Source organism: Procambarus clarkii, chromosome 18, assembly GCF_040958095.1.
Source record: "Procambarus clarkii isolate CNS0578487 chromosome 18, FALCON_Pclarkii_2.0, whole genome shotgun sequence".
Classification (NCBI taxonomy): domain Eukaryota; kingdom Metazoa; phylum Arthropoda; class Malacostraca; order Decapoda; family Cambaridae; genus Procambarus; species Procambarus clarkii.
Window position 1 is genome coordinate 31,512,584 of NC_091167.1, and position 11,139 is coordinate 31,523,722.

General features: G+C 38.2%; 1 protein-coding gene across 1 annotated transcript; it reads right to left on the reverse strand.

Moving 5' to 3' along the window:
• Window positions 1-8,515: 8,515 nt before the first annotated feature.
• LOC123754220 (splicing factor U2AF 50 kDa subunit-like) lies at window positions 8,516-10,803 on the reverse strand. The gene is made up of 3 exons (XM_069326464.1): window positions 10,783-10,803; window positions 10,266-10,413; window positions 8,516-9,881 (listed from the first exon to the last, which is right to left on the reverse strand). Exons 1-3 carry the CDS (start codon window positions 10,801-10,803, stop codon window positions 8,557-8,559), a joined length of 1,494 nt encoding a protein of 497 aa, XP_069182565.1. The 3' UTR covers window positions 8,516-8,556.
• Between the last annotated feature and the right edge of the window lie 336 nt (window positions 10,804-11,139).

The window sequence follows — 11,139 nt, forward strand, 5'->3', positions numbered from 1 at the left end:
AGGACGTGATGTGGTGGAGGAAGACTCCATACACAATTTCAAGTGAAGGTATGATAGAGACCAATAGGCTCAGGAACCTGTACACCTGTTGATTGAATGTTGAGAGGCGGGACCAAAGAGCCAGAGCTCAATTCTCGCAAGCACAACTAGTTGAGTACACACACAAACAAACGTGTGATTCCTGTGTATGCTTGTATATACTGGTGTAATCTGTACACCAGTTGAAACAAAATTAGACACGAAAAATAAGGGTGGGAATAATGCATTTTTTGGATCGCCAGAAAGCCTATGACAGAGTATCTCATAAGAGACTAGAGCATAATATTGAGACCAAGGCAGGAGTGAAAGGGAAGGTGCTCCAGTGGACAAGGAAGTACCTAAGCAACAGAAGACAGTGAGTCAGTCACTGTGAGGGATGCAATCTCAGAGTGGCGAGATGATGTCACTAGCGGTGACATCTCGCCACTCCTACAGGGTTCAATTATCGAAAACTGAAATAAGTTTATTGAGGTAAAATACACACAAAGGCATGAGGTAGCTCAAGCTATTCTCACCCCGATCAGTACAAAGTGTTCATACATAAACACATCACAAATAATAAACATATTACCTAACATTCTGAGAGATAAACATATACATTTTTTAATTATCGAACCTATTATGTTTCTTATATATGAAAAAAGATCTTCTAGAAGGAAACGACTCATTCCTCTCAATGTTTGCTGATAATGCAAAAATTATGAGGAAGATTAGAGCAGACCATGATCCATTAGATCCACCATGTCAATCCCTCTAATTATTTAATACGTCTGTTTCAATCAATCCAAAACTGTATCAAGTTACCATCCTGAGAGAGAAAAAGAGAGAGAGAAAGAGAGCTTTGGTCAACAGCGCGCGCTCTCCCAAACGTAGAATAACAAAGAGATAAGCGACTTTACCGTCGTTCCCTTAACACGTAAGGCTGACCTTAGGGTTGGGTCGTGAAGCGGGAGGAGAGGGTTTGACCAATACTGACTCACTTAGGCGATTAGCGTTCATATGTCTAATTAGGGGAAGCCGGAGGGCGCGCCCGGGGCGGGGAGGAGGAGGAAGGTTCGAGGGAGACGGTGTGGTGTGTAGTTTCGTATGGATAAAGTTACATCCTCCGCTTTTGCTAATTCTTGGATTACATACTTAGTATGTATGCGTACATTCATGCACGGATGTATGTATGTATATATATATATATTATATATATATATATATATATATATATATATATATATATATTGTGACGGTAACGCGTTGGTGTTCGGCTGTTTAAGGCTAGGGGTATGGCCTCGTCACATAGTTATAAAAAAAAATAGAAAAAACTGGAACTTCGTCTGTGGTAAGGTAAGGAGAAGACACACAAAACACAAGTAAACTTTAACAATGAAATTTTAATTACGTTAAATAAATCAAAACATGAAAATAATGCACAAACAAATTCTTATAATAAAATCAATGAATCAAAATAATAAGAATACTTAAATGACACAATGAAAAGTTACGTTAAGTCAAAATAACAAGAAGTGCAACAAAAGTTTAGTGGGAGGTGCTGGAATATTGGCTTAAAGCCACCACCTCTCTCAGTACACGCTAACGTCTAGCTGGGAGGAGTGCTGGCTACGAAAGCACGGAACATTCTGAAGACTGATGTTGGGGCGACCCCAGACATCAGGTAGTATTGGGGGGGGGGGCGAGGCAGGTGCAGCCAGACCGGCGACCAATCAGCGGAGTCGTAGCGATCAACGGGTAGTTTGGTGGTTGGAGTTCGAACAGGTGGCTGGTTGCATACGTTTCTGCTCACCCTGGCAAGCCTTGCTGGTGTTTGTTGTCGTTGTTGGACATGTCTTCCATAGTCTTTTATATAGTTGTGAAGACGTAATTATGAAGGGAAGAGCAGGCTCAATCTCTTGAAGGAGATTATCGTCACAATATATATATATATATATATATATGGATAAATGTTTATGTATGCAAATATGTATGGATAAATATTTGTGTATGCATACAGACATAAATACGTGCATGCATGCATACATACAGGGGGGAAGAGTATGAATATGTGTCAGGGGGAAAGAGGCGGCCTGTACCACCGCCTGCACTGTGTCGACCTAGACGGCCTGTACCACCGCCTGCACTGTGTCGACCTAGACGGCCTGTACCACCGCCTGCACTGTGTCGACCTAGACGGCCTGTACCACCGCCTGCACTGTGTCGACCTAGACGGCCTGTACCACCGCCTGCACTGTGTCGACCTAGACGGCCTGTACCACCGCCTCCACTGTGTCGACCTAGACGGCCTGTACCACCGCCTGCACTGTGTCGACCTGTACCACCGCCTCCACTGTGTCGACCTTGACGGCCTGTACCACCGCCTCCACTGTGTCGACCTTGACGGCCTGTACCACCGCCTCCACTGTGTCGACCTAGACGGCCTGTACCACCACCGCCTCCACTGTGTCGACCTAGACGGCCTGTACCACCACCACCTCCACTGTGTCGACCTAGAGGGCCTTGTGTGTTCCCTCGTTCTGAGTCTGCTAAACTGCTCGGTTGCAAGTATGTAAAATTAGGAAAGCCTTGGGTAAATATTGATTTGAAAACAAATGGTAGACACATGGAACAAATTTCTGGGTAACATAACAGACTTGAGATCAGGTGTAGGTTAGACATAATAAGTGAGTTTAGATGAATATAAATAGGATCCGCCACGAATGGGTATATATATATATAATACAGGAAATTTACAGCCCCGCTCCTGTGAGAGATAAGTCCACTACTTATCCTATAAGTAGTGGACTTAGAGGAGTGGGTCAGTACTTATCCTATAAGTAGTGGACTTGTCTACATATATAGACAAGTCTTATATATGGGTATATAGGACTTGTCCATTGTTGTTGTTTTGTATTCAGCTACTCAGAACAAAAGTTCCAAGTAGCATTGAGGGAGCCGGTCGGCCGAGCGGACAGCACGCGGGACTTGTGATCCTGTGGTCCTCGGTTCGCCGGCGAGGAACAATGGGCAGAGTTTCTTTCACCCTATGCCCCTGTTACCTAGCAGTAAAATAGGTACCTGGGTGTTAGTCAGCTGTCACGGGCTGCTTCCTAGGGGTGGAGGCCTGGTCGAGGACCGGGCCGCGGGGACACTAAAGCCCCGAAATCATCTCAAGATAGCATGGGCTTTGGTAAGACCGTATACTAGTGCAGTTTTCTTAATTATGTTCTTATGATATTGAAATAATAATAATAATAACAATGATAATAGGAGTAAAGAAGATATTAATAATTTCATTTCAGATTAAATAGTATAGCTGCCGTCCTTAATCTTACCTTAAGTCATACTTTATTTACATACTTACCTTACCTTAAGTCATACTTTATTTACATACTTACCTTACCTTAAGTCATACTTTATTTACATACTTACCTTACCTTAAGTCATACTTTATTTACATACTTACCTTACCTTAAGTCATACTTTATTTACATACTTACCTTACCTTAAGTCATACTTTATTTACATACTTACCTTACCTTAAGTCATACTTTATTTACATACTTACCTTACCTTAAGTCATACTTTATTTACATACTTACCTTACCTTAAGTCATACTTTATTTACATACTTACCTTACCTTAAGTCATACTTTATTTACATACTTACCTTACCTTAAGTCATACTTTATTTACATACTTACCTTACCTTAAGTCATACTTTATTTACATACTTACCTTACCTTAAGTCATACTTTATTTACATACTTACCTTACCTTAAGTCATACTTTATTTACATACTTACCTTACCTTAAGTCATACTTTATTTACATACTTACCTTACCTTAAGTCATACTTTATTTTTTAAGTTGGAGAGGGTTAGGGTAAAAAATATTTCCTATATTGGGTGATGAGATAAGACGTTGTGGAGACACTGGATTATAGAAGATATAACAGGGGGTGCTCGAGAGATTATCTTAGTGGCCTAGATAAGGAAGATAAGATACGGAGAGAATAAAATACTAAGCCAATATATGGTAGAAGCCCATCAATAAGCTGAGGTATAAGGTACGAAAACAAAGATAATGAGATGATAAAATGCATAGATGATATGCTCACCAATCACAGGAGGAGTGGATCAGTATACCATGACACTAGAGGAGTGGATCAGTATACCATGACACTAGAGGAGTGGATCAGTATACCATGACACTAGAGGAGTGGGTCAGTATACCATGACACTGGAGGAGTGGGTCAGTATACCATGATACTGGAGGAGTGGGTCAGTATACCATGACACTGGAGGAGTGGGACAGTATACCCTGACACTGGAGGAGAGGTTTAGTATACCATGACACTGGAGGAGTGGATCAGTATACCATGATACTGGAGTAGATTAGTATACCAATCGTTCCTCGTCGTGAACGTAAGCCCTTTGAGGCTGCTCTTCGTTACCTTAAAGTTTTAATAACTCACATTTTTGGAACTCGAGAGAAGCAACAACAGTGGTATCCGAAGGAGGGAGGAAGGGATGGAATGTGAGAGAGGAAGGAAAGGGAAGGAGGAAGGGGTGTGAGGCTGGAAAACAAGAGAGGGAGGGAGGTAGGGAGGGGCAGACAGGGCATTCTGAGGAGGGAAGGGTTGCTGGGATGGGTGGTTGGTGGGAGGGGGATGGTCAACTCTGGGTCATGCCGGGTCGAACAGGATCAGTCGGCGTCGTCACAGACGCGTGCAGTAAACATTGAAATTGAAATAAGTTTATTGAGGTAAAATACACACAAAGGGATGAGGTAGCTCAAGCTATTCTCACCCCGTTCAGTACATCGTGTTAATATATACATATAAACACATCACAAACAATAAACATATTACCAAACATTCTGAGAGATAAACATCTACATTTCCTATAAACATTGAACGTCTCTAGCTATATATCTTGGGATATGTGTGAATATGCTAATTATTATTTTAACGGGGAGTCAGGTATATATGTTTCACGTTACATTAAAAATACACAGAGTACATGTAAGTGAAAGATGGAGAGGTTCTAATGGAATCTGCGAGGAACAAAAGGACCTCCACTACCAGAAATGTAATCAAGTACGCTAAGTTTGGTAAGTGTAGGCACTAAACGCAAGTGATTCTAATCATTCCACCGCCAACCACTGAATGATTGGAAGTGGGTGGGGTGGAGCGGGGTGTGAATAAGTAAATCAAATTACGAAACTTTCTCACCGCAAATGTAAGAGCCTGTACGTGTGGTCGTTCTCGATTCTATTGTTGATATATGCATTAAACTGCGCAGCTACCTTCAAGACTGTAACTTGCTTAGTTATATAAGTATTTTGTGGTTTAATTTTTGAGCCCATTATATGCCTCTAGCCATTTTCATTACCGCCCACGGAATGGGTATGAGGGGGAATAGGAAATTAACTAAATTAAATTTTAAAATGATCTTTTTAGTGTATATACAATATTAAAATGCTTCATATTTCTACTATTCGAGTCAAGAAAATGTTTTTATCTTCTTCCTACTGAAAACGTTTGCTTTAAAATTTCAAGTCATACCGTTGAGTGATATTAAACAATGCTAAATGTATTTTGGAGACAAGTTTGTCATGGGCTATAAAGACTTTAAATACTTGTGTAAATCGCCTCTCATTCTTTATCTTTAAAAACAATAAATTTAGTTCGTTTCAATGAGCTTCTCATTTAAATGAGTGTTATATTTTTGCCTTCAATAATGTTTGTTGTTTGACGCTGAACACCCCCTTGATCTGGTAATATTCTTCACAAATAACCTTATATATCTTTATATTAGTGAAATTTACAAAGTGAGAATAACGTTCTCCGATTATTTTAATCCTGAGCACCGTCCAGGACTAGAGTAAATTCGATGTGTGTTTACAGGAGAAACAGGGTACGCCTCTCGGTGTAAAAGGTGATACTTTGATAGTGACGTTCAGTATTTACAAAGATGCATAGTGATTGTCACAATCTTGGTGCGTAGATACAATACATTCAAGCTAGTACAAAACATTTAACTAATGCGAATAAAACATTAATTAAGTTACGAAAATTACCAACCCACCAGTCCGTCCTCCTAAGATTTCCCAACGTACTAAATTGTCGTACTAAAGTTCCCTTATCCTTATGAGGGACCCAAGACAGAAAACGGAACAGTATGTAAATTTCACGAGCCGCTGCCATTTTCTAGAACGACGATTATTAGCCTTAAGTAGAATATACGTCAAACTACGTCCTATACAAACTATATAGGACAGGTAGGATCCACACTCACCAGGATTTTGCGTGTTTACTTCATAAGATAGTACGTTCGAAGTTACGATAATATCTAAATTTACCTGAAAGCCATCATCTCTTTCTAGTGGCCTCAATGAGGGCAAGAAACGCGCATCTTGTTAAACGCGTCACCCCATTTTCCCGAAAAATTAGCCATGCATCATGTTCATTTTGGATAAATTAAATGTTAAGTGACACCTGGAGTAAAGAACAAATCTCAGGCACAGGTTGTCTAGCACATACTGTTGCATATGTTCTTTACCGATTGTATCTAAATGTACATTCATGTTATGCACAAATATAGACGCATAGGATAGTTAAGTTACCCCTTTAAATAACAGGTACTCATACGTTTTCTATAATTCGTACCTCTACAAAGAAGGCATGGACTTAGCTATATCAGTATTTTCTGTACCAAATAAAACTAAAGTAACAATAAAAGCTGGTAATTCCCAAATCAAATCAGGTCATATAACAAGGTAGGTTAACCCAGATTCAGCCAATTTAAATAATATAACAGAGAATAAAAAGTTGAAACCCCAAGACGACAACCAGGAACCCACACTTCTCTTCCCAGAAAGATGTAGTTTGGTATTGGGATATTATTTGCATAACATGTGGAGGGTTATAAAGGTCACCACAACAGTTATCTGACCAACTGCGGGCTTCCTGTCCCCATCGAAGCAACTAGAGAGATAGTCAGCTTCACGTTAAATACTCGTGCACAGAGCGCGTATAAATAACTGGGCGTCCATTCTTCACAATTGGTTGCCATAATCCTTGCGTATATGAATCCAAAGTTAACACGCTAATTGTAAGTGACTCCTTGGCATCCTTGACTGCCCTCAGCTCCCCAAGGCATAACTGTGACGTGCTTGTGTCTGAAGCTAGACACAGATATGGTGAAATAATCAATGATATCAGAGTTTGTCTCCGGTGGATTCCTTCCCATATCGGTCTCAGCATTCATGATAGAAGTGATGCGTTAGCCAAGACTTTTGCTCTTAAAGAAAGAATTGATGACCATCTTGGTCTACCTTTCAGCAGCAATATTCCGGGAACATCAACAAAATCTCGTAGACTTAAGGCAAAATGAAATTTACACTTTCAGTTAGTCTATTATGCAGGAAGAACCGCACGTCTATGGGTTACCGCGATTTCTTGATGTCACCACTGCTAGGCTTAGACTACATGGACCTCTGGGAGTTTGTAACATATTGGAATTTAAAATTATCCATTATATAATGGATATATATATATATATATATATATATATATATATATATATCCATTATATATATATATATATATATATCCATTATATATATATATATATATCCATTATATATATATATATATATCCATTATATATATATATATATATATATATATATCCATTATATATATATATATATATCCATTATATATATATATATATATATATATCCATTATATAATGGATATATATATATATATATATATATATATATATCCATTATATATATATATATATATATATCCATTATATATATATATATATATCCATTATATATATATATATATATATATCCATTATATATATATATATATATATATATCCATTATATATATATATATATATCCATTATATATATATATATATATATCCATTATATATATATATATATATATATCCATTATATATATATATATATATCCATTATATATATATATATATATATCCATTATATATATATATATATATATATATATCCATTATATATATATATATCCATTATATATATATATATATATATATATATATATATATATCCATTATATATATATATATCCATTATATATATATATATATATATCCATTGTGGATATAGTTTCGTGTTTTATTTTACTATAGCATTCAAATTTATAATCATTGCGTCAGATGATAGAGGATGTAATGTCATATATGAAATAAAAAGTATCATGTTTCATATTGAAAACTCTTTATTTACCAATTGTTTGACAATAACTAAATAAAATTACCCTAATGGGGTAATGGGTATTACTCCCTAATCTCTAATAGGAGTAATAAATGCTAAACAAACATTTCATAATTATAACTTCACCTTGCAATATAACACAAGTATTAAAATTTTTGAGCTTTTATTCTAATAGAATAACCAATATTTCATAGTTTCTTATATTTAAAGGAATAACAGCCTTAGATAAAGCATTGACAATAAAAAAAAGTTTTAGAAATCACGCCGATAATATCTTTCCGTATCAAAGTAAGACGTGACAACAACGCGGTTCGAAAACTTGCGTCCAGTAAGGTTGTGCTGCGCTCTCTGGCACTCCACCACTGAACTGTACTCCACAAAAACCTTACCAATCCCTGACACCTGGACCCCTTCAACAGGCCGTGGAATCTCAAGTGATTGCACGATACCATATTTGCTACATTCCTCACGGATGTCCTCAACGATATCTTCGTATTCCTCATTATCTTTAAGCTCATCAAGCATAACCATATTCATGAGGCACAGCACTTCCGTGGCGGGCCCTGAGCCACTTTTCAGATCCAAGCCTGGAACCTGGACCTGCACTGGAGCTATGGCATAACCATTCTTGGCGCCCACACTTGCCCGTTGCAACACCAACTTTTTGTCTCCTAGCTGCATTCCGTTCAGTCCAAGGATGGCCTGATCTGTGAGGGCGACATCTACATATTCGCAAAAGGCATAGCCTTTGGACAGCCCACTAAATGAATCCTTGACCAGGTTAAATGATCGAAGCTGACCAAATGCCATAAGCAGCTCCATAACCTGATCATCATTCAAGAAGGCGGGCAGCCCTGCGAAGAAGAGCTTATTGGGCGAATCGGATACCATCGTTGAAACCACACCCGGAATACCCGGCATCTGTGTCATCCCAGGCATCATAGTTGGACGGTCTGCCATGCCTGGCATTGGTTGATAGTCATGAGGTCGTCTGATTTTTAAAGTCTGTCCTCTAAAATTAATACCATCAAAAGCAATTCCTTGAGTTGTTTCGTCAATTGATCTGAATTCCAAGAATGCAAAATTCTTGTCTAGATTGATCTGGCAGGCAAGAATTGGATCACCAGCAGCCTGGGCAAGACCAGAAATGTGCATCTGTTGATTGAAAAACGTCATGACCTCCTTCTCTGTTAAACCAAAGGGAATGTTTCCTACGTACAGACGACGTGCTTGTCTTGTGATAGAAGAACCAGCAACAGGCACTTCTGGAACCGAAGGACCGAGTGGTGCTCTTTGGCCTACACTTGTTGGGTGTGCAACTAGAGGTACTGTAACAGTAGCTGGGATCTGCCCAGTCAGTAGCATATTCTTGTATTGAATGGGTGTAATGTGTTCAAAGCCTGGAGGTGGTTTGTCCCAGTATAAGGAAGGCTTTCGCTTCTTAGTAGGTTCTCTCAAGGGTGATCTTGACCTACTTCTAAGAACACGTCTTTCACGGTCCTTGCCTTGATTACGGTCCTTAACCCTATCACTGTGCTTATCTCTATCTCGATTCTTATCTTTATCACGACTCTTTTCTTTATCACGACTCTTATCTATATCACTATTCTTATCTATATCACTATTCTTGTCTATATCACTATTCTTATCTACATTACTATTCTTATCTACATTACTATTCTTATCTACATCACGATTATTTATATCACGATTCATATTTATACCACGATTATTATCTTTATCGCGAATCATATCTATATCACGAATCATATCTATATCACGATTATTATCTTTATCGCGAATCATATCTATATCACGATTATTATCTTTATCGCGATTCATATCTATATCGCGATTCATATCTATATCGCGATTCATATCTATATCGCGATTCTTATCTTTATCACGATTCTTATCTTTATCACGATTCTTATCTTTACCACTATTCTTATCTTTATCACGATTCTTATCTTTATCACGATTCTTATCTTTATCACGATTCTTATCTTTATCACGATTCTTATCTTTAACACGATTCTTATCTTTATCACGATTCTTATCTTTATCACGATTTTTATCTTTATCGCCATACTTATCCTTATCGCGATACTTATCTCTGTCACGATACTTATCTCTATCGCGATACATATCTCTATCGCAATACTTATCTCTATCGCAATACTTATCTCTATCACGATACTTATCTCTATCGCGATATTTATCTCTATCACGATAATTATCAATATCACGATACTTATCTATATCAAGGACTTTACGTTTTCCACGATCATCGCGCAGATTCAGTAGATTACTTCCAGCGTCTTCAGAACTCTCCAGTAGAACTCTTCCAGCATCTTCACAAGTCTCAGGTAGATTACTTCCTCCATCTTCACAAGTCTCAGGTAGATTACTTCCTCCATCTTCACAAGTCTCAGGTAGATTACTTCCTCCATCTTCACAAACTTTCTCCCTCTTTACCTCCTGTCTCTCCTCTTCCATTTTGGTCACGTGTAATAAAAGTTGGTCACGTTTTGGTCACAACACATAACACAAGAACAGGATGCACAAGCCGTCAGCAGATTGTCCTCACTCTACAATCGCTCTGATTGATTGACAAAGATTGTCCTCACTCTACAATCGCTCCCAGACCAGTTGGTAATATAGTCTCCCATGTCATCTCACGTCACCTCATCTCGCCTCACCTGTTAATACACAATTCAGCTCAAAGAACGCAATAATAAAGGATATTGCTGAAGGTCTATTGACGCATATGAGGCAGCTTATGAGAACGTAAGAATGAAAATAACTGTAAAAAGCCTATACGAGGCAATTCCT